This window comes from Capricornis sumatraensis, chromosome 2 (assembly GCF_032405125.1).
Source record: "Capricornis sumatraensis isolate serow.1 chromosome 2, serow.2, whole genome shotgun sequence".
In the NCBI taxonomy this organism is placed as follows: domain Eukaryota; kingdom Metazoa; phylum Chordata; class Mammalia; order Artiodactyla; family Bovidae; genus Capricornis; species Capricornis sumatraensis.
The window spans coordinates 150,887,277-150,911,264 of NC_091070.1; the positions used below are offsets into that span (position 1 = coordinate 150,887,277).

The window sequence follows — 23,988 nt, forward strand, 5'->3', positions numbered from 1 at the left end:
GTCTCTGAAAAGTAAAACAAGGGCTGTTATCACCGAAGTGACTCTAACTGCAACCAGATGAGCCCACCCGGAAGCCTAGAGCTGGCCTGGGCAGCATCCAGGGCCCAAGTGCTGGTTCCCACCTGTGCCCAGAGCCCAGCCTGTGGGGGCTGTGGGTGGTCCTGAGTGCCTGGAGGCAGCAGGGTAAGCCCCTCCGCAGGCTGGGGCTGGGTGGGCGTCCACTGAGCCGCTCCCACCCTGTGAATGGGTAACACCCTGCTTTACCCACTTGTCTCTGCAGAAGCTAGAGGGAGACAGCCCCAGTAGCCAAGGGCCTGGCCTCTGGGAGTGAGCTATCTGAGTCTAACACCTCCCCCTGCCTCGCAGAGCTTCTAAAGGGAGAAGAACGCCACAAACCAGGTGTTTGTAAAGACTAAAGCCCTCGTATAGTGCCTGCCCCAGACTGAGGCTGAGTGACAGTTCCCTAGTGTTGTGTATTGAGCCTTGATTGAACACCAACTGTGGGCCAGGTCAGGTCAGGCCAGGTCATGGTGGGAGAGGCAGGAGCGACAGTGACATAGAATTCGGATCACGGTCCAGGTGGGAAATGCTCTGCAGGGCCTCCAAGGTAGGGTCTCAAACATAGCGGAGGGAGGGGTCAGGGTGGGAATTTCTGAGATGAGCTTTGAAGGCTGAATAGGAGTTGGTGATGCAGAACACAAAAGCATCTTCCAGGTGGCAGGCAGCGCACACTTGCAGAGACTGAGAGGCCAAGAACCATGGGAGAGAGAGGTATTGGTTTATGGAGGATTCACTCTGGATGGGTAGTGAGGGAAATGGGGTCTGCAGGGGGAGGGCCTGGCAAATCTGTCTTTCTTTGTTTTTAAGTCTCTACTTCTGGGCTCCTTCCAGGTTGCTTCCTTCAGGGCACTCTGCAGTCCAGTGAGGGAGATAGGCCCGTAAGTGCAGAGTCCCCATCAGAGTCCTCTACAGAGGGCAACTGAAATAGCGGCCTCATTTCTCGGTAGATGGTTCCTGACAGCTGGGAAGAAGGCCAGCCAGGCCCGTCGGGGCTCCGCTGGGTCACCGCAGCCATTCTCCAGGCAGTTGGATGAGGAGCGGACAGAACTAGGAGACCCTGCGGAGCCAGGATAGCTAAGATCAGGAGAGCAGAAGGCAGCCGGGTCTCACGAGGATGGGTGTCATCCTGCCCCGCCGGGTCCAGCTCACAGTGAATCCTCTAGAAGTGCTCATCCTTCCTCTCCCTTTCTGAGCATCATGGCCCCAGGCTTTCCCAGGAGACCTAATCCAGGCTGCACTGTGACCTCAGGACCCCTTGTCCCAGAGCTCAGCCTTGGGGCAACCAGGTGTTGGCATTTCCTGGTAACACATCAGAAAAGTGACCAGGGGACCGCATGTTTACACAGAAAGAAAACAGGCAAGAGGGGAATACAGCTTCCAGAATAAAAGTGAATCAACGACAAGCCTCTGGCTGTTACACAGAGTGTGTGTGGACTGAATGTGTTAGGTTTGGAGCCTCTGACAGGGCAGATGTCTAAACAAGCAGGGTGTGTGATTGCAGGTGACCAGGGTGTGCATCTGGGCTGCCTTGCCATGGTCAAGGCATAAATCTCTTTCCAGAGATCGGGCCAGAATTCTTCCCCCCTTCCACATGGCCAGTGATTCATAACTTGGCTTTGTAAATAGCTCGGGTTTTAGGGTCATTTGATCCTTGGCAAAGTCCTTGAGGAAGGTAAACTCAGCAGTTGTTTTAGAGAAGGGGGAACTGAGAGCAGATGAATCCTGTCTTATTCTGGAGTCTGCACTGGACAGCTCCTCCCCAGGGCTGATGGTGGTGCCTTTGCTCAACTACAAAAGTTAAAGGTCAAGGTTAACATCAGCTGAACTGCCAGATGTTTTTGGTGGACTGTTATGAAGACACCTGGACTGTTCATATGCTCAGGATAATTATCGTGGAGGACAACTCCACAGGAACAAGGAAAGGAATTGTCCTGTGCCTGCCACATGTCCAGGGATGGTTTGACCCATTATATCTGCTAGTTGGACCTCCCCTGGTGGTTCAGCAGTTAAAAATCTGCCTGCAGTGCCGAAGCCACAGGAGATGCGGGTTAATGGGAAAATCCCCTGGAGGAGGGCATGGCAACCCACTCCAGGATTCTTTCCTGGAGAATCCCATGGACAGCCTGGCAGGCTCCAGTCCATAGGGTCGCAGTCGGACACAACTGAAGCGACTTAGCACACACGCACATCTGCTCATTGCACTGTTAGTATCAACATATCAGTGCTCTGTGAGTGTCACCAGCCCCGTTTTAGAGATGCCCTGACTCAGTTGTAGCATTTGGAGGTAATGTAATAACTATAAGTGGTTAACTAGTACCTGATTCCAATAAGCTGTGATCACACACTGGAACTGAGATGGGGAGTGCTGACTGGGACAAACAAACCAGATTTTCTTTAAGGAAGACCTCTCAGGGGGAGAAGTGGGTGTGTTTGAGACCTCGGGTTTCACATAGCCGTACATGTTTCTAATAGTTTCCAGATGTACAGTGCATTTACTGAGCCCAGGAGAGGCGTAATTACGGGTAATAGGAGCCAGCCCTGCCGTTAAGCGAGAACGTGAGCGGCAGAGCCTGCAGCAGTGTGGCACTTGGACGCAGCTCCACTTTTCCACTGCCAGGCATCAGCCTGCTCCGTGCACACACAGCCCTGCTGTTGGCGGCAAGTCCAGCAGCAGGATCCAGCCATGGGAGACAAAAGCTCGAAGAACCATGCCATTCTCGGGCCGGGCAGAGACGCCAAACCTGCAGACCAATCTAGGTACTTTCCTGCCAGGTTTCACATTCCAGTATATGTATCAAAAGCCTCCAAATAGTGTATTCAGACTGTATTTTCAGATGCTGCTGCTCAAAAAGAAGTGCAGCAAGTCAAGTGCATTACAGTGTCCCAGTTTAGTGTATTTCTTTCCATGTTCGCAGCAAGCCCACATCCTGGTCCAGTTCATTTCAACCTGTGTTCTTGACAGGTCGCGAGGATACTTGAAGTCTCGGAAGAGATGAGGAAGAACATGGGTGTGAACTCGGGGCTGGAGCTCATCACCTTGCCTTACGGTCACCAACTGCGCCTGGACATCATTGAAAGGTGAGTAGTGCTGCTCTGTACTTACGGTCCTTTCAACTCCACAGGCTGTCAGAGCTACAGGTTTCAGAGCTAGGAGAGGCCAGGTACCCTCTGCCCCAGGGCCACCTCGCTCGAGGAAGCATGGCCCCTGAAGGCCTTTCCCAGAAGCCGTGACCAGAGAATTCCTGGAGAAGCTCAGGAGGCAGAGGAAATCAGGGAACAGATAGCACGTTCACGACTCTGCTACATGGGCAGATGGAGAAGCCGGCAGAGGCTCAGCCCTGGAGCACAGGTCACCACCACCCCTGCTGGCCTGGGGTGGGAGCAGTGCTGCAGGCAGATGGAGCGGACATGCCATGCCACTTCCTCCAGCCTGAGTTGCAGCCCGTCTGTCTGCTTTAGGAATTAAGTGGGGGTTTGTGGGGGAAGTTGGGAAGAACAGGGTCTGAACAGTGTTTTCTTTGAAGTGTGGACAAATGGGGCATCAGAGGGCAAGGGATGAGATGCTCAGGCCCCCAACCTCTGAAGCATCACTGCCCTCTTCTCATGGAAAGCCAGGGCCCTGGCTGGCTATTAAAACCCACTCACGTCAGATATTTAGAAATTAGAAAGGTAGAAGTAGCGAGGCACGTTTTTAAGAAGCACTGTCAGACTTTATTTTCTGGGCTCCAAAACCACTGCAGATGGTGACTGCAGCCATGAAATTAAAAGACGCTTACTCCTTGGAAGAAAAGTTATGACCAACCTAGATAGCATATTCAAAAGCGGAGACATTACTTTGCCGACTAAGGTCTGTCTAGTCAAGGCTATGGTTTTCCTGTGGTCATGTATGGATGTGAGAGTTGGACTGTGAAGAAGGCTGAGCAACAAAGAATTGATGCTTTTGAACTGTGGTGTTGGAGAAGACTCTTGAGAGTCCCTTGGACTGCAAGGAGATCCAACCAGTCCATTCTGAAGGAGATGAGCCCTGGGATTTCTTTGGAAGGAATGATGCTGAAGCTGAAACTCCAGTACTTTGGCCACCTCACGAGAAGAGTTGACTCATTGGAAAAGGCTCTGATGCTGGGAGGGATTGCGGGCAGGAGGAGAAGGGGACAACAGAGGATGAGATGGCTGGATGCCATCACCAACTCGATGGATGTAAGTTTGAATGAACTCCGGGAGTTGGTGATGGACAGGGAGGCTTGGTGTGCTGCGATTCATGGGGTCGCAAAGAGCTGGACATGACTGAGCGACTGAACTGAACTAAACTGAGACTAGAATCTCATATTACTATAGAAGTTGGCCTTTTTGATACACGTGAAAAGATAGTTGTTTTGGGCAAGACTGTTTTGTTATCTGAAGTTTTATGTTTTTCCAGCCAGCTTCCTGGCTGCCACAGCACTCGCGTGGTCTTTAGTGGGCAGCCAGGGCCCTGGCTTCTCCTGAGAGGACAGTGATGCTTCAGACACTGGAGCCCTAGCACCATCACCCCCTGCCCATGGTTTTCTGTGATGTTCTGGGTCACAGCACTGTCCAGTACAACACTGATGGCAGAAATCTCCTGACAGCATCCACTAGCCACTGGTGACCACTGAGCACCTGAAATGTGGCAACTGAAGGATGAAATGTTTTATTTTACTCTTCAGCATTTTAAGTATAGAGCCACATGTGGTTTGTGGACATGCAGTCCTAGACTACCGCTAGCCCCTGGAAAGTAAACACTCTATTTCAAATGGCCTGGGAGAGTTGATAACAGCTGCTTTCAAGGTTACCCAACTATGAAGCAAATAAAATGGCTCCAGTGCCTCTGTTGCTGTGGTTTCACGGCCGCAGGTGCCTCCCGTAGGAAACACCCAGAGTGCAGAATGGAAGACTCCTGGGAGGCAGGAGGGCAGGACGTGGCCCTGCTGCCGTTGTTCAGGCATGCTTGTCAGCTTATTGTTCAGTGTCTTTGGGCAATGGTAGGTCTGAACTTCTGAATCTCCCTACTTTCCCTGCTCACTCTTCTAGAGGCCAGCCCTGCTCTCCAAGGCATCCTCTCCCTCCCCATGCCCCAGGGGCCTGGCCTCTCATTTCCGTTCACCTGCCCTCCCTCCTGGTCTGGGCCCATGGTCATTATTTCAGCAGAGACCAGCTGTGCTGGCATGTACCTGTTTCTCTTTTGATACTTTTCAGACTGAAAACTCCCCAGTTGCAGGCCTTATTTATTTATTTATGGCGGTGCTGGGTCTTCATTGCTGTGCGGGCTTGCTCTAGTTGTGGCGAGTGGAGGCTGTTCTTCATTGCAGTGTGCGGGCTTCTCACTGCAGTGGCTTCTCTTTGTTGTGGAGCACGGGCTCTAGAGCACAGGCTCAACAGCTGTGGCCTGTGGGCTTTGTTGCTCGGCAACATGTGGGATCCTCCCAGACCAGGGATCAAACTCATGTTCCCTGCATTGCCAGGTGGATGCTTTACCACTGAGCCACCAGGGAAGCCCTGCAGGCCTTACTTTATCAGTTTCATTAGCTGTGTTGGGCATGCAGTATGGGTGCCCAGGCTGAGGTCAGCAGGCTTGTGGCTTCTCTCTGGGCTATTTTCTGACTTCCACTCTTGTCTACATCCATTTCCTCTTTCTCCTGATTGCCGCCTGCCTGGGGTCCGGCTCCTTGCTTTGTTCCCCATCCAGAGCTGACCTGTGGGATCTACCTGCTAGGGCCTGGGGAGTGGTTCTCTCCATTACAATGTGTCTACTAAATAAAGGTTATAGCAGTCCTGCAGGATCAGGTGACATCCTTGTGTTTGAGTCTAATATAAACCACCCTCCATTTTAAACTTCAGTTCAGTCGCTCAGTCGTGTCCAACTCTTTGCGACCCCATGAATCGCAGCACACCAGGCCTCCCTGTCCATCACCAACTCCCAGAGTTCACTCAGACTCACGTCCATTGAGTTGGTGATGCCATCCAGCCATCTCATCCTCTGTCATCCCCTTCTCCTCCTGCCCCCAATCCCTCCCAGCATCAGAGCCTTTTCCAATGAGTCAACTCTTCTCGTGAGGTGGCCAAAGTACTGGAGTTTCAGCTTCAGCATCATTCCTTCCAAAGAAATCCCAGGGCTCATCTCCTTCAGAATGGACTGGTTGGATCTCCTTGCAGTCCAAGGGACTCTCAATAGTCTTCTCCAACACCACAGTTCAAAAGCATCAATTCTTTGTTGCTCAGCCTTCTTCACAGTCCAACTCTCACATCCATACATGACCACAGGAAAAACCATAGCCTTCACTAGACGGACCTTAGTCGGCAAAGTAATGTCTCTGCTTTTGAAAATGCTATCTAGGTTGTTCATAACTTTTCTTCCAAGGAGTAAGCGTCTTTTAAATTCATGGCTGCAGTCACCATCTGTGGTGATTTTGGAGCCCAAAAAGGAAAGTCTGACACTGTTTCCACTGTTTCCCCATCTATTTCCCATGAAGTGATGCGACCGGATGTCATGATCTTCGTTTTCTGAATGTTGAGCTTTAAGCCAACTTTTTCACTCTCCACTTTCATTTTCATCAAGAGGCTTTTTCCAAGGCTAGTGAGTGGAGATGTCCTTCTGAAATGTTTTGTGCCTCCTACCCACCTCAGGAGCTTCTGCACACACTTGCCTTGCTGAACTGTTTTTCCCAAGGCGATGTGTGCAGGAGGTTTGAGGCAAATGTTGTTCGAATGAATGGGTATAATTACCCAATTAACTGTTGATATAAAGCCAGGTCTTAAAGAAATAGAGAACCTGTCTTTTATTAAGATCCTTAAAACATAGGAAAAATCATTGACTAAAGAATCAACTGAAGGCAACATAGGAAGTTAGTTTACTATTAAACAGCTAAAATGTTCATCTCAACCTTAACACTTTGCAAATGGGTAACAAAACTCTTCAATAAGTTTAACATAATAAAAATACACTTTAAGTCTATTTTAAAGATCCATTGATTAAGAAAGACAGGAAATTAGCAAAAAAAGATAAAGGAAATAGAGATAGGCAAAAGGGACCAACATACAGAGGGAGAAATGCACACATAGATACCAGTGTAGTAACAACTGCAGTTTGCTAGGTATTGCTGAGCCAGGCACTTTAATTATCTTTACACACACACGCGCACACACACAGTCTTTCTCACAACAGCCCTTGTTCTCATTTTAGAGATGAGGAACTAGGGGAGTGGAGCAGTCAGGTAACAGCCTAAGGTCACACTTTGAGCAACCACCTTGCACACCCACATGTGCAAACACTCAAGAGACAGCAGAGCCTGTTACTGATTTAAAAATCATTGGAGAAACTGGTAATGCTAGCTACTAGATGAATCACTCCTCTCTTTGCTCTAGAAGAGTGAGGAGGAGACCAGCACAGGAAGCGTGGAATATCATCCTTAGCTGTGAACTTCTAGGACAAGGTGGCCCCAGAGTTTCAGAGGCAAGTCATGTTGCAGCGACCATAGCTGTGAATTAGCGCTTCACCTTCAGTACTCGTACCAGTGCCTGGAGAGAAGTTTACCCAAGGCCACGCTGGTGGCTCAGCTGGTAAAGAATCTGCCTACAATGCAGAAGACCTGGGTTCAATCCCTGGGTTGGGAAGATCCCCTGGAGAAGGGTACAGCTACCCACTCCAGTATTCTGGCCTGGAGAATTCATGGACTGTATAGGAGTCAGACGTGACTGAGCAACTTTCACTTTTACTCTGGCCCAAGGTAGGGAATGCTCATTCTTGGGCCACAGAGGGAGGGAGAGGCAGGTTTACAGACTGCTGCCACCAGGAAGGAGACCTCTCTGTGACCCCATTCATATCCATACCATTGTCTGTACAGAAAAGACCACTCTGCTTCCTGTTCTGGGTCTGCGCAGTTGACCCATGGCGTTCAGGATAAGAAAAGGGAGGATTGTTGGTAGATACAAGATTTCTTTCTATGAGGGTCTGACCTAACAGCGAAATCCTGCCAGTTCACTGTTGAGTCTTTGTCCAAATTCCCACTCACTTTCTGGCCCCTTGACCCAAGCCACTCTATTCTTAGCTCATCCCTTGTTCTCACATCCATGTTGTCTTCCTGGATCAAGCATATTATCTCATCTTTCTGTCCCTTCCATCCCCCAGTCCAGGGGACTTAGGGGCTTCCCAAAGGATTCCTCAGTGTGTTGGGGACCTGGCATCTCCATGGACCTGTCATGGTGAGAGGGACAAGGAGCCACGTGCACTCCTGAGCAGCTTCAGCACAGGAAGGTCCTTTCATGCCCCTTGCTCCAGGGCTGAACATGCCATGTCCTGGGGTATCTGTCCTTTTTGATTCTCCACAGGACGCCCACTGAGGCCCTTCTGCAGTCACCCTGATGAGGGTGATCTGTCTTTGCAATCAGCAACCAAACTGTGTGAGCTGCCAGTGTGTCTCAGGAAGACAGCAGCAAATGGTGCAAAGCCAGTCCTTTCCTTGGCCAGTTTGGTTTCATTTCCTCCTGGTCCTATTAGCCCTAGGCCTGACTGCTCATCTCTTTCCTTTCAGACACAACACGATGGCCATCGGCATCGCAGTGGACATTCTGGGCTGCACGGGCAGTCTGGAGGACAGAGCAGCCACCCTCAATAAGATCATCCAGGTAGCAGTGGAGCTGAAAGACTCCATGGGGGACCTCTATTCTTTCTCAGCCATCATGAAGGCCTTGGAAATGCCACAGGTATATTTGCACTTGCTTTGTGCAGCCCTGTGGGCCTGTGTGTACTTAATGTTCTGCAAAGTGGTCTTCAAGTCCATGCCTGGCAAACCACAGGTGACTTTAGTGAATTCAAAAGGTCAATCGTGTCTTAGTGAAAGCTGCTTTGATTAGGGGACAAACAAGAGCAGCGTTGCAAGTTTCTGCCTCTGTTTTTAAAGACAGCAGATAATCGCTGACTGCCTACACTTTCTCTGTAATGTAAAATAAGAAGTCAGCCTCAAGAACATCCTCAAAAATGTTCCTGAAGAACCGGTTAGGGTGATTAAGTCTGGCTCAAGTGTGTTGTGTAAGAAAGACTGCTTCCATCTGGGTCACTGGGCAGGCGGGCTGTTTGGGGTTATGACTGGGAAACCAAGACATTTGGGGAACTGATCTCTGAGGATCCCTAAAGTGGTTTATCTCAAAGTATGTTCCTCAGGTCATCTAAAACAGACTCTCCTGTTAAAAGACTCAGCTTCCTGACTCATTTGTCATACAACCCCCTAAAGCAGAGTTTCTGAAATCAGGCACTTTGAATTGATCTGCTTTGACAGTGTTTTTAGGATGAGGTTTGAAACTGAAAATTTGTTTTTGAAGCCAAATGGACCTCATAGAGGTAGATGGCTCAGCGACTTCGCATATGAGATCACAGCCCCACAAACCCAGTCTGCAACCAGTAATACCAAAGCCACTGCTCATTTAGCTTGGCTATTTTGCAGTCAGCCAGATTCTCTGAAATCCTGCATGTTAAGAACATAATTTCCTTATATGAAACCAAGGTCACCTTTCAAACAAGAAGCTGAAACACTTCATGCTTTCACCAGGAAATTTTGAGAAGGGTCAATTCCAATTATAATATTCTAAAAACTTTCAAATTTCTTTAGATGCACTGAAATTATTTGGGTATTTGAAATAAGCAAATTTTCATGCTGTATTTTCATGATATACTGACTTCTACTACTAACAGGAGTTATCATTTTTCATTTGGGTGTTTCTAATTTACATCATGTTTACTTCCTCTTATCCAAAACTGCCTATAATTTTGAGGACTAATAGGCTAGCTGTTCGTATACCTTCCCAGCCCAGAGCTTCCCCTGAGAGTAGTGAAGGGGAATTTGTGGCATTAACATGGTTGCTGTCCATGACATCACGCTCAGCAATTAGGGACTCATCCCAAAGCACAAGAACATGCCTTTATAGGTGGTCCCCCCGTCCCACAGCAGCATCATACTCTAATCTGTAGCACTTGAGCAATGAGGGGACCGAGCCCTCCAGAGTGCTCAGGGCTCTGCTTGGTGTGGGGAGTGGCAGACCCAGGAAAAACCAGAGATGAGGGTCATGTCATTTCTGTGTATCATCTAAACCTGACCCTGGACTACAGCCGTTTGTGCTGCCTTCTCTTAGTTTCTGGTATCAAGAGAGAGCATCCAGGAGATGGGCCTAGCCCAGAAACAAGGGCTCCTTTCAGAAGGGCAGATGCTTCAGGGCAGGGACGAAGGGGGCATGAGAAGAAATGGCATCATGGGTGGCTGGAGGAAGTAAGCCACATCTTCCCCTTCCCAGCAAACCTGCTGATGGTGAACCTTTCTCACCGTCCTCTTGGAATACACAGGGAGTTCTTAGAGGCCAAGGAAATGAATCTTAGCTCTGCCATTTAGCTGTGAAACTTGACCAAGTTACCTCATCTCTTGTCTTCTGATCTGTAAAATGAAGTCTTATAAAATACTGCCTCATAGAGCACTGTGAGGATTAAATGAAATTCCTCAAATACCTGACAGAATTGGCTCTCATTCCCTAAATATTAGTTCCCTTTTCCCCCTTCCTTGTTTCATGTAGTAGACATCAGACACAGGCTTCCTGGTTTTAGGGTGTGAATGGGGGACTATTAGGATAGTCAGAGTCAGTGGCATATGTTGGTCTGGACTAAACGATTCCAAAGAAATGAAAAGAAATGAGCAGTGGCATCATATGGCCTAGGCAATTTTCCGTATGTCTCAGACTTTACTACTTAAAAGTAACATTAAAATGCTTAAGATCACAATTCTACATCCTTCCATCAGTATAAACTCTGGAGGACAGTTGGCAATGCCTATCAAGATTTTATTTCTTGACCCAGTAGTTCTACTTCTGGAAATTTATCCTCCAGATATTCTCTTACTTGTGCACATCTGCAAAATCTTTGAGATAATTCTATAACAGAAAAATATGTTTAAAGCTCTTCAGTTCAGTTCAGTCGCTCAGTTGTGTCTGACTCTTTGCGACCCCATGAATCGCAGCACACCAGGCCTCCCTGTCCATCACCAACTCCCGGAGTTCACTCAGACTCACGTCCATCGAGTCCATGATGCCATCCAGCCATCTCATCCTCGGTCGTCCCCTTCTCCTCCTGCCCCCAATCCCTCCCAGCATCAGAGTCTTTTCCAGTGAGTCAACTCTTCTCGTGAGGTGGCCAAAGTACTGGAGCTTCAGCTTTAGCATCATTCCTTCCAAAGAAATCCCAGGGCTCATCTCCTTCAGAATGGACTGGTTGGATCTCCTTGCAGTCCAAGGGACTCTCAAGTCTTTTCCAACACCACAGTTCAAAAGCATCAATTCTTCGGCGCTCAGCTTTCTTCACAGTCCAACTCTCACATCCATACATGACCACAGGAAAAACCATAGCCTTGACTAGACGGACCTTAGTCGGCAAAGTAATGTCTCTGCTTTTGAATATGCTATCTAGGTTGGTCATAAAGCTCTTATGTATAGGAAATTAGCTAAACTATGGTTTATGCATAAATGGACCACTAGGGGCTTAATAAAACAAGACTGTTGTATGCTGTTCTATATGTACTTATGTGAAATAACTTCCAAACAAGGAACAGGAAAATATGTGTATAGTATGATATGCATTTATTTTAAAAGGTATGTGTGTGTCTAATGGGTCATGAGAGCACCATGGAGCAGGGAGTGGGTAGGGATTAGCTTTTCTCTATACTCTCCTTTCAACTGCTTTGAGTTTTTATCATGTCCATCTATCATCCATTTCAAAACTTCAGCACCAAGATAGTTTTTTTTTTTTTTTCAAGATAGTTTTTTAAAAGAGCCTTTTCCAAAGCTATAACACTTTTCTTTCTTCCAGATCACACGGTTAGAAAAAACGTGGACTGCCCTGCGGCACCAGTACACACAAACTGCCATCCTCTATGAGAAACAGCTGAAGCCTTTCAGCAAAATCCTGCATGAAGGCAGAGGTGAGCACAGGGTCAGGACAGGCGGCCTGGGGGCTGCTTGGCAGTGTCATTATCTGTTCTGGTTTGAGCAAAGCTTTTAGCAGGGCGTGTTATAAAGGCTCCAAGTTATCTGCAGGATTGTCAATGAGTCATCAAGCCTTTATCAGATGACAGAGTTGCTTGTAGGTATTCAGTTGCTAAAACAAGACATAGGGTACCAGTCACTTCATTTTGAGCTTAACTTTGTAAATTGAGGTACAATTTACATATTAGCTTCAGGTGTACAACATAATGGTTCAGTGTTTGATTATGTTGCAAAATGATTACAATAAGACCAGTACCTAATACATAGGTACAAAATTTTTTTTCTTCTGATGAGAACTTTCAAGATTCACTTTGCTAGCTACTTTCAAATATGCAATACAGTATTCGCTATAGTCACGACATTATATAGCATATCTCCAGGAGTTACTTTATAACTGGAAATCTGTACCTTCTGATCCCTTCAACCATTTCACTTCTCCCCTTGTCTCAGGCAACCACCAATCTGTCCTCTATATCCATGAGCTCAAGGGGTGTTTCTGTTTTTCTTAGACTTTACATGTAAGTGAGTTCACATGCTATTTATCTTTTTTTGTCTGACATATTTCACTTAGCATAATACCCTCAAGTTTGTGTTGTCACAAATGGCAGGATTTCTTTTTAATAGCTGAATAATATTCCATTGTGTCTATATACACATATGCATCTTTTAAAATTGAAGTTATAGTTGATTTATGATGTGTAAATCTAGTGTACAGCAAAATAATTATGTATTTAATATTTTTCATTATAGATTATTGCAAGGTATTGATTATAGTTCCCTATGCTATACAAAAGGACCTTGTTGTGTAAATAAGTTCATTTGTATGGTTTTTTAGATTCCATACATAAGTGATATCATGAGAATCTACCTGTCTGACTCACTTCACTTAGCCTGATAATCTCTAGGTCCATCCATGTGTTGCTGCAAATGGCGTTGTCATTTTTTCTGGCTGAGTAGTAGTCCTTTGTGTACATACATATACCACATCTTTCTTTATCCACTCATCTGTTGAGTGACATTTAGGTTGCTTCCATATCTTGGCTATTGTAAATAGTGCTGCTATGAACACTGAGGTACAGGCATCTTTTCAAATTAAGGGTTTTCTCCAGATACATGCCCAAGAGTGGGATTGTTGGATCATATAGCAACTCTATTTTCAGTTTTTTAAGAATCTCCATGCTGTTCTTCATAGTAGCTGCACTAATTTACATTCTCTCCAACAGTATAGGAGGGTTCCCTTTTCTCAACACTCTCCCCAGCATTTATTATTCATGACTTTTTTGATGATGGCCATTCTGACCGCTGTGAAGTGATACCTCATTGTAGTTTTGATTCGCATTTCTCTGATAGTTAGCAATTTTGAGCATCATCTATTGAGCATCATGTATCTGTTGGCCATCTGCCTATTTTTTCAGGGGGCTATTTGTTTTTTTGCTAGTTGTATGAGCTGTTTGTATATTTTCAAAATTAAGCCCTTGTTGGTCACATTGTTTGCAAATGTTTTTTCCCATCTGTTGGTTGTCATTTTGTTTATGGTTTCCTTTGCAAAAACATGTTTAATGAGATCCCCTTTGTTTATTTTTGCTTTTATTTTTACCATCCTGGGAGACTGATTTAAGGTAACATTGCTATGATTTATGCCAGAGAATGTTTTGCCTATATTCTTGTCTCAGAGCTTTATGGTATTGTGTCATATGAGTTTATTTTTGTATGGTGTGAACAGAAGTGGTGAATTGGCATCCTTTTATTCCTGTTCTTAGATGGAAAGTTTTTAGCTTTTCATCAAGTATGATGATAGCTATGGGCTTGTTATATGTGGCCTCATTATGTTGTTGTACATTCCCTCTATATCCACTTTGTTGGGAGTTTTTTTTTTTTACCATAAATGGATGTCAGATTTTGTCAAATGATTTTTCTGCATCTATTAAGATCAAATTATTTTTCTTTCATCTTATTAACACAGTATGTCATATTGATTTGTGAATACTGAGCTATCCTTGTTTCCCTGGAATAAAACCCACTTAATCCATATGATCCTTTTAATGTATTGCTGAATTCAGTTTGCAAATACTGGCCTATAATTTTCTTTTCCTGTGGCATTATAAAGGTTACAGTCCTATAGGATCCATGTTCATAAGCCCCTTTGGCCCTCAGAGCTAGGCACTGTATAGTGTTCTAGAGGTAGCTGGACAAAGGTGTAAGCTCTTTTCTAGGCTATATCAATGAGCTGGAGCAAAGAGCAAGGCAGAGACAGCACACAAAGACTGCATCATCTATCAGCTTCCATTTGCTAACAGCCTCCTAAGCCCTAGTTGTATGCCAAAGCAGAAGCCTGTCTTTCAGGCTAAAACTTTAATATTGGCAAATGAGCCTAACTTGCATAATACCTAGGCACCTCTCAATTGGCTGCCTCTGTACCGAGCCCTGGATCAGGTGAGTTCAAGTTTGTAAGCCCTTTAAGACCTGTTTCTCAGACAATTATAGCCTTGGGGTCTTACAGACAGGTACAGTGTTGAGTTTCAAAGTTAAATGTTTTGCGGGTTTGTATCTCAGGTGCTTGTCTTAAAAGTTGGGGTGCTACATGTGGAGTTCAAGCCCTTTGCTCCTCAGGTTGAAGCTCCAGGTTTTGAGTTCCCTCCTGACTGTGGGTCACTGCCCCAGGAGAGAGGGTTTATAGTGTGATAGTCTTCCAGCCCCTCTTACCTGCTTTGATGTGGGTCTTCTCTTACTTGCACAATGCAGTGTTTTAGGATTTTTTTCTAGAGGAAGCTGTTCCATACTTAGCCACAGATTCACTGTGTCCACAGAAGGTGGTAAGGCCAGGACTCTCCTGTGTTGCCATCTTCAACTGGAACTCTCTGCATTTAACTTGGGGAAAAAAAACCATGATGTGGAGAACTTTACCCCTGCCCCTGTTTTTCAGAGTCCACATGTGTTCCCCCAAACAATATATCAGTCCCACTGCTGATGCCTCTTGTGACCTTAATGGAGCGTGAGGCTGTCACTTTTGAAGGAACTGACATGTGGGAAAAAAATGATGAAAGCTGTGAGATTATGCTGAACCATCTGGCAACGGCCCGACTCATGGCAGAAGCTGCAGACAGCTACCGGATGAATGCTGAGAGGATCCTGGCCGGTAAGAGCTGGTTTTGGTTAAGCTGCTCTCTACTCTGCACAATAACTGGAATGAAGAAATGAAAAGAGCATCAATGCTCTCAATTAGAAAAAGACCAAGTAGGAAAGATTAAGACCTGGGAATTCCATTTCTTGTATTACTTACTCTTGATTCCTACCTGACTTAAGGATCCTTCTTCTCTTCTTTTGTGTCAGTGGTATAAAGAATGTCAGTTTGTTTACCATTAGTACCACTAATAATAATTAGAAAACATGATGGGCCCAGATGAGGAGTTGGGGTTCTACTGGACTTATCTATATTCTTGTTTCTTCCCAGACACACTGGGACATGAGCTCCTCTGCTCTTGGCATCAGAGGGTCCACCGTAAGCCAAAGCTCTGAGATTGAGAGAGCTTGGAGAATAGCACAAACCACAAGCACACTGATCCAAACTTGGGTTTGGATTAGTGTAACGTGTGTCTTCAGGAGCGGCCAGCTAGGCTAAACAAAGAGGGGGACAGAGGTGGGAAGGCCTTCCATGTAGGCCTGTGGCTGAGGAAGAGCCAGTGAAGGGTTTTAAACATGAGAAGATGTTATCACATGGTTAGATTTGTTTCAGTCTGGCATCTTTGTGCAGGAAGGCTAGAGGGCTGAAGCTTGTAGGCAAAAAGACCACTTAGGAAGCGAGTACAAGAATAAGGGCCTTATCTCTTCACCACTGTATAATTTTTAACACTCTTCAAGGACCTACAGTTTGATCCAGAAGGTTAAGAACTATATGGGGCAGGAGAGGCCCAGAATTTCAACCTAAAACAAAGTTGTTAATTCAGAAACAGAATTTGGGACTAAACAACCTGCACTATGTCTGCTATAGGTATAAGCAATACACACCTGTTTCTTTTCCTCAGAAAGTTCAGCAGGGTTGGCAGTATAGGACTCAGATGCTAATTATAAGAGCTTCCCTGGTGGCTCAAACAAACAATAAAAGCATATGTAATTGAAGTCAGTAGATATTATTAGAATGCCTGCTTATACAGAACCAGTAAGTATAGTACATTAGATGTTCCCTAAGCCAATATATCAGGGTGGATTTTGAGAAAAGTATGTCTTAAGCTGTTTTACAGCAAATCACCTTAAAGGTATTTGATACTTCTCAGCTGATCCTGCTACAGGTTTTCACAGCAAGTTCTTACTGCTGGAATTAACTGTGAACCCAGTAAGGGCAGAAATTTGCCCACCAACAGGATAGGGGCTTAAAGCAGATTAACTCAATGAATGGAAGTTGTCATCTGGCCTTTAGTTGGTTATTTGCCAAAGATATTTTGGTACCACATGGAAAAATGAAAGAGAAGGCTTCTGTTATCCTCTCCACCACCAAGAGACTATGATTTAGATGCTGGGACTATATCTAATGACAGTGCCAACTGCTCCAGCAGTAATCAAGGATGAGAAACATCTGCCTGTATGACTCGAGCTAGAGGCTTTCCCTGCTCTGACAGAGCTGACTGAGGGCATCCTTGGCCATAAGTAGAACAGATCTCTTACACAGAAAACAGAGTTAAGAAATGGGCCCCCCCCCACAAAAAAAAGAAATGGGCCCAAACATGATCATTAACTATTTGACAAAGGTGGCAAGGTAATTCACTGGATAAAGTAATCTTTCAACAAATGGTGCTAGAACTATTGAATGTCATGCAAAAAAAACCCTTCAATTTTACCTCATAGAATACACTCAGAATACAAGAGCTAAACTGTAAAACTTCTATGAGAAAACATAGAAATTCCTTGTGTCCAGCAAAATTTCTTAAGCCATAGAAAGCATGAACCATAAAACACTGATAAATCAAAATCTTACATTTTGCTCTTTGAAAGACATCATTAAGAAAGCAAAAAGTCACACTACAGACTAGAAGAAAGTATTTGGCAAACATACATCTGATAAAGGACTTATTATCTAGAATATAAAGAATTCTTAACAACTCAATGAGAAGAAAAGATTTGAATAGACACCATACCAGAGAGGATATACAATGACTGACAAATATCTACATGGAAAAATGTTCAAAGCATTAGATATTACAGAAATATAAGATTAAACCACGGTGAGATGCCACCACCACTATCTAGAATGACAATAGAGTTCACAAATGGACTCTTCATTATGTTACTGATGAGAATATAAGACAGTATAGACATTTTGGAAAAGAGTTTGACAGTTTCTTTAAAGTAAACATATATTTACCATATGACCCAGTACTTCTACTTCCAAAAATATGAGAACACATGTCCATGCTAAGACTTAATCACAGATGTTCACATTATTCATAACAGCCAGAATCTGGAAACAATTCAAATGTCTTACCACTCAGTAAACAAAATGCAGTATATCCATATAACTGAATACTACTCAGCAATAAAAAGGAATTATTAGCAGGCAACAATATGGAATAATATCAAATTTCTAGAAAGGGCAAAATAGCAATAGAAAGCAGATTAATGGTATGGGTAGGTTCTGGGATTGACTGAGAAGAGGTACTAGGGATTTTCTAGGGTTCTTAGGTGGTGTGATGTTTAAACAACTCTATAAACTCTACAGCTTAAAAAAGGGTGAATCATGACAATTATAAAGCTTTAAAAAAAATACTTGAACACTCCTGCACTACTACAACCCATGGTGGCTTGTGCACACAAATGTTATTCTATCATATCTTAGTGACTTAGTTATTCTTTCTCTGAAGTTGCTCAGATCCTTGGGGGTGGGGGGTGTTCTCCCCTTCCTTATACAGAAAGATTAAGTTCTGAGAGATGCTCATTTTGATCCTACTTTAAACAAGTTTTCAGTCTATTTTCAACACTGTTTCAAGCAGAACTGAAGTCTTTTTGGTTTTGTTTTTATTAGGTTTTCAACCAGATGAAGAAATGAGTGAAGTCTTCAAGACTGAATTCCAAATGAGATTGCTCTGGGGCAGCAAAGGTGCACAAGTCAATCAGACAGAGAGATACGAAAAATTCAATCAGATTTTAACTGCCCTCTCACGTAAATTGGAACCTCCTCCTGTAAAGCAGATGGAGTTTTGATAACTCTCCAGAGAAGCTTAGGATATAATTTCAAGCTTATCCACTTTCTCCTCTGAGAAAGCTTATCATTTGATAAAGTAATAATGTGCAAATCTGCCAATATACAGCTTTTAGTATCCACAGGATATTAAACATGTAAATTGCACAGGGCACACTTATTTATGAATTGTTTAAAATTACTACTGATTTTTAAATAAATGATAATTTATTAAGGTAACTGTTGCTAATGTTGATCGGCAAATTTAAGTGAAGGCCCAGCTATATTGGCTGGTTGCTTTCTATTACTGAGGTATATGACCATTTCAGTTTTAATTCCATGTCAGATAAGTGTAAATAGAAGAGTTTAAAAGCATGAAACTGAAGATATCAGTTGTATGATATTCTCTAACTAAATATGAAAAATGTAAATAGTCATATGAAAATATATCTTTTTGTGAAACAACTGTATCCAGTCTCTTCAATACTAAACAAACAATTCATTGTAGTACAATAATTCTACCTCCTACCTTCTTGGGGCACCCTATTCCCTTGCCACCACATCCTGATGATAGTAAACCAAAATCAAGAGAGAGGTACAGAAAATTTAAGGTATCTGGCTTAGGGGACAGGGTAAAATAGTGATACAGGTGGAGCTGACACCAGAATACCTAAGTTACAACAAAAGCTCTGGTGCTTGCTAGCAGCTGGACTTTGGTCAAGTTAACCCTCAAGTCCCATGTGCAGCACAGTGGCTGGTATAAAGTGAGCACCAGATGCTAGTGTGCTTCCTGACATTATTTCACATATACTTTTCCTCTAGCTGATAAGTATGAGTTTTCTAGGTTTTTTGACTTCCCAAAGGGGATACTTTCTAGTTTAACAGTTATCTGTCTCAATTTTTTTCTATTGTAGAATCTGAATACAAGTCTTTAAAGTATCACTAATAAACGTCTATCACCCTGCCACCAATTGTCACTTACCAATCTGCTTTTTCTTCCTGTCTTCTAAATAATATGGGGGTCACACAAAATAGTTTTACATCCCACTTTTCTCCAATAAGTTGTGAAAATTTCTCCATGGTGGCCTTTGAAAAAAATGATTGGTTCCAGAGGTTACACTATAATTTAACCATCACTATTATTGGTCATCTTAAATATGCCCACCAGAACTAAGTACAAGGCTCTCATGTGGTCTGTTTAATAAAATGGAAATATTAGTTTCAAATCCTGGACTCTGTATTCTCATTAATGCGGCCTAGAATCATGAAGCCCTTCCAGTTTTTAAAAGCCATCATTTTTTCTTCCTGAAAACACCAAAGCACACTTCTACTTCTGGTGGTATACCACCAGGGGCTCAAATGCTCTTAGAAATCCCTCTAACTAGATTTTCATAAACATACCTTTTAATGCACTGTTAAGCTTCCCTTGTGGCTCAGCTGGTAAAGAATCCGCCTGCAATGTGGGAGACCCAGGTTCAATCCCTGGGCTGGGAAGATCTCCTGGAGAAGGGAAAGGCTACCCACTCCATTATTCTGGCCAGGAGAATTCCATGGACTACAGACCATGGGGTCACAAAGAGTCTGACACAACTGACCAATTATCACTTTCACTTCAAGTTTGACAGAATGAAAAGGGAATCCCTAAGAAATAATCTTCTACTCCCCACCTCACTCATCAAAAGGAACAGCAAATTTAAATAAACTCTGTAAAAGGAAGTTAAAAACCCTGGGTAGCGCTAAAAAGGCAAATACTGACATCAACTCAACGAATGGAAGACAGTATCTTAAGGGAGCTGAATATAAAATGCCTCCATTTAGTAGGAATCCTTAAAGGATCCCTGTTAGCAGGCTGGAAAAGAAATAATTTGCCAGAAAAGAGAGGTTACCAGGGAACATTTACAAGAAGAAAAATAATTGTAATGATAATGGTCTTTCGTGAGGATTTGCAACTACAAATGAAAGTGTTAATCACTCAGTTGTGTCCAACTCTATGCAATCCCATGGACTGTAGTCCACCAGACTCTGTCCATGGGATTCTCCAGGCAAGAATACTGGAGTGGGCTGCCATGCCCTCTGCCAGGGGATCGTCCAATCCAGGAATCAAACCTGAGTCTCCGCAGGGAAGCAACTATAAGCCTGTCCTCAAATAGGTCTGGAGCAAACTTGACAAAATTTATAAAACTCCAAGAAACTGACTTATGGTGATAAGAACACACATACACACACACACACACACAATATATATATATATATATATATATATATATATATATATATATATATATATATATATATATAACACAGAAATAGTGTCATGAAAAATAAAATGCCGGGGGAAAAGATTTAGAATCCCAACAACTTCAGATACTGGAATTACCCCATTTTGAATGCAAAACATTCATATATGAATTTGTATAAAGAAAACATGAACTCAAACAGGAAATGAGTATTTTTAAAAGGATCAGATTTTTAAGAGAAACTAGGTAGACCCTTTAGAAATGTATAATAATGAAACTCAAAACTGATCGGATGCTAATAATAAATAGAAGATTAGATCCAACTGGCTTCCCAGGTGGCACAGTGGTAAAGAATCGCCTGCCAAAGCAGGAGACACAAGAGATGCAGGTTCAATCCCTTAGAAAGGAAGATCGCCTTTGAGTAGGAAATGGTAACCCACTCCAGTATTATTTCCAGGGTTACAAGAACAGTCATGGGGTTGCAAAGAGTTGGACATGACTGATCACACTTCACACTACTACTAGATCCTACTGAAGCTTTAATGAATTCAAAAACATATCAGAAGGCCATGGGCAGAATACAGCAGAGATATAGGAGAGATTAAAAGTGAAAGTTAAATTGCTCAGTCATGTCCAACTCTTCACGACCCCATGGACTGCAGCCTACCAGGATTCTCTGTCCATGGGGTTTTCCAGGCAAGAATACTGGATTAAAAGACCTGAACAATTTGTAATAGAATGACCCAATGCATCTCATAAGAGCTCAGTAAGGAAAGAAAGATAGGGAGGAAGGAATTCATCCAGAAGAGTGAGCAGAGAAACTGCTAAGCTTATAGGTATATTAAGACAAACACTAAAAATAGTGTCTACTACGTGAGGTTAAAAAAAGTCAATTAAAACAGTAGCACAAACCAGGAGTGGGGTGATTAGTTACTAGAGTTGTGATAAAGTATTACTCTTAGATACTAATTAGCTTTTAGTTTTAAGTGAGTATGCAAAGTATCAAGGGTAAATACTACAAGAACAGAAATTATGGTCCAAGTTTCGAACTAGTAGAGGAAAAAAAATGGAGAATACCAACAAGATTGCTGGGAGAAATATAAACAACTGGGATGTGCAAATGAATCACTTTAATGGAAGAAGGTGAAGAGGAATAAAGAACCTCTTGATGAAGGTGAAAAAGAAGAGTGAAAAAGCTGGCTTAAAACTCAACATTCAAAAAACTAAGATCATAGCATCCAGTCCCATCACTTCATGGCAAAGAGGGGAAAAGTGGTAACAGTGACAGATTTTATTTTCTTGGGCTCCAAAATCACTGCAGTGACCGAAGCCACGAAATTAAGATGTCTGCTCCCTGAAAAAAAGCTATGACAAACCTAAACAGTGTGTTAAAAAGCAGAGACATCACTTTGCCAACAAAGGTCCGTATAGTCAAAGCTATGGTTTTTCAAGTAGTCATGTGAGGATGTGAGAGATGGATCATAAAAGAAGGCTGAATGCTGAAGAACTGATGCTTTCAATTTGTGGTGCTGGAGAAGACTCTTGAGTCCCTTAGACAGCAAGGAGATCAAACCAGTCAATCCTAAAGAAAATCAATCCTGAATATTCATTGAAAGACTGATGCTCAAGGTGAAGCTTCAATACTTTGGCCACCTGACGTGAAAAGCTGATTCAGTGGAAAAGACCCTGATCCTGGGAAAGACTGAGGATGAGATGGTTGGATGGCATTACTGACTCAATGGATGCGTTTGAGCAAACTCTGGGAGATAGTGAAGCAAAGCCTGGACTGCTGTAATTCACGGGGTTGCAAAGAGTCAGACACGATTTAGCAACTGAACAACAAACCAAAAATATATTTAAAGAGACATAAAAAAGATGAACAGCAGGCACAAAGACAGCAGAAGTAAGTCTGAACTTATCAATAGTCATTATAAATGTAAACAGACTGAACAAAAGTCAGAGGCAATCGACTAAATTTACAAAAAAATCACTCTATATATTTACAAGAGACATAAAGCATAAAAATACATAGAAATTGAAAATTTATTTTCTAAAAAGGTCAGGATAATTAGAAAGAACAGGGTATAATCTGTGAGAAGAATGTGGTGGGTTACTGAGGTGCTGGTAATGCTTTTTTGCCTGACTTAAAAGTTACTGACTTTCTAATAACTTAAGCTGTACATTTATGTTTTATACATTTGCTGAATATTTTATCATAATATGTTAAGCATTGCTTAGGAATATTTGTATATTGTCACCCTGCTTATTTAACTTGTATGCAGAGTACATCATGAGAAATGCTGGGCTGGATGAAGCACAAGCTGGAATCAAGATTGCCTGGAGAAATATCAATAACCTCAGATATGCAGATGACACCACCCTTATGGCAGAAAACGAAGAACTAAACAGCCTCTTGATGAAAGTGAACGAGGAGAGTGAAAAAGTTGACTTAAAATTTAACATTCAGAAAACTAAGATCATGGCATCTGGTCCCATCACTTCATGGCAAATAGATGGGGACACAGTGGAAACAGTGACAGGCTTTATTTTGGGGGGCTCCAAAATCACTGCAGATGGTGACTGAAGCCATGAAATTAAAAGACTCTTGCTCCTTGGAAGAAAAGTTATGAACAACCTAGACAGCATATTAAAAAGCAGAGACATTACTTTGCCAACAAATGTCCATCTAATCAAAGTTATGGTTTTTCCAGTAGTCATGTGAGAGCTGGACCATAAAGAAAGCTGAGTGACAAGGAATTGATGCTTTTGAACTGTGGTGTTGGAGAAGACTCTTGAGAGTCCCTTGGACTGCAAGGAGATCCAACTAGTCCATCCTAAAGGAAATCAGTCCTGAATATTCATTGGAAGGACTGATGCTGAAGCTGAAGCTCCAGTACTTTGGCCACTTGATGTGAAAAGCTGACTCACTGGAAAAGACCCTGATGCTGGGAAAGATCAAAGGTGGGAGGAGAAGGGGATGACAGAGGATGAGATGGCTGGATGGCATCACCGACTCAATGGACATGAATTTGAATAAACTCTGGGAGCTGGTGATGGACAGGGAGGCCTGGCATGCTGCAGTCTATGGGGTCACAAAGAGACACAACTGAGCGACTGAACTGAAGTATCAGAACCTGGTGAAGAAATTTTTTAATGTTATTCTATAAAAGAAGTAAATGAAGGAACCATGCTCATCAACTAGAATATTCAGTATTAGAGATAATTAGTTCTTAATACAATCTGTAAATTCAATGCAACCCCACTCAAAATTCAATAGGACCTTTCAAGCTAGCTTGATTAAGCTTTTCTAAACCTGTAATGGCTAGGAAGTCAAGACCATCAATGGTTAGGAAAATAAGACAGATGGAGGAGGGTATCTGTTCTACCAAATATAAAAGTTCATGATTAAAATACACTACTGACTGGAGACAATATTAATATGTTTTTAGAGAGTGATACTGTTAACATCAGGGCTTCCCAGATGGTACT

At 43.3% G+C, this 23,988-nt stretch overlaps 1 protein-coding gene across 4 annotated transcripts in view; it reads left to right on the forward strand.

Moving 5' to 3' along the window:
• Positions 1-19,395, forward strand: part of BCAR3 (BCAR3 adaptor protein, NSP family member) — a 130,990-nt gene extending 111,595 nt beyond the window's left edge. For all 4 annotated transcript variants that reach the window (XM_068966709.1, XM_068966708.1, XM_068966710.1 and 1 more), the window contains 5 exons: positions 3,023-3,138; positions 8,607-8,778; positions 11,918-12,029; positions 15,017-15,229; positions 18,107-19,395. In XM_068966709.1, coding sequence (XP_068822810.1) covers positions 3,023-3,138; positions 8,607-8,778; positions 11,918-12,029; positions 15,017-15,229; positions 18,107-18,285 — 792 coding nt within the window. In that variant the 3' untranslated portion in view covers positions 18,286-19,395. The remainder of the gene's footprint in view (positions 1-3,022; positions 3,139-8,606; positions 8,779-11,917; positions 12,030-15,016; positions 15,230-18,106) is intronic.
• Positions 19,396-23,988: the final 4,593 nt, after the last annotated feature.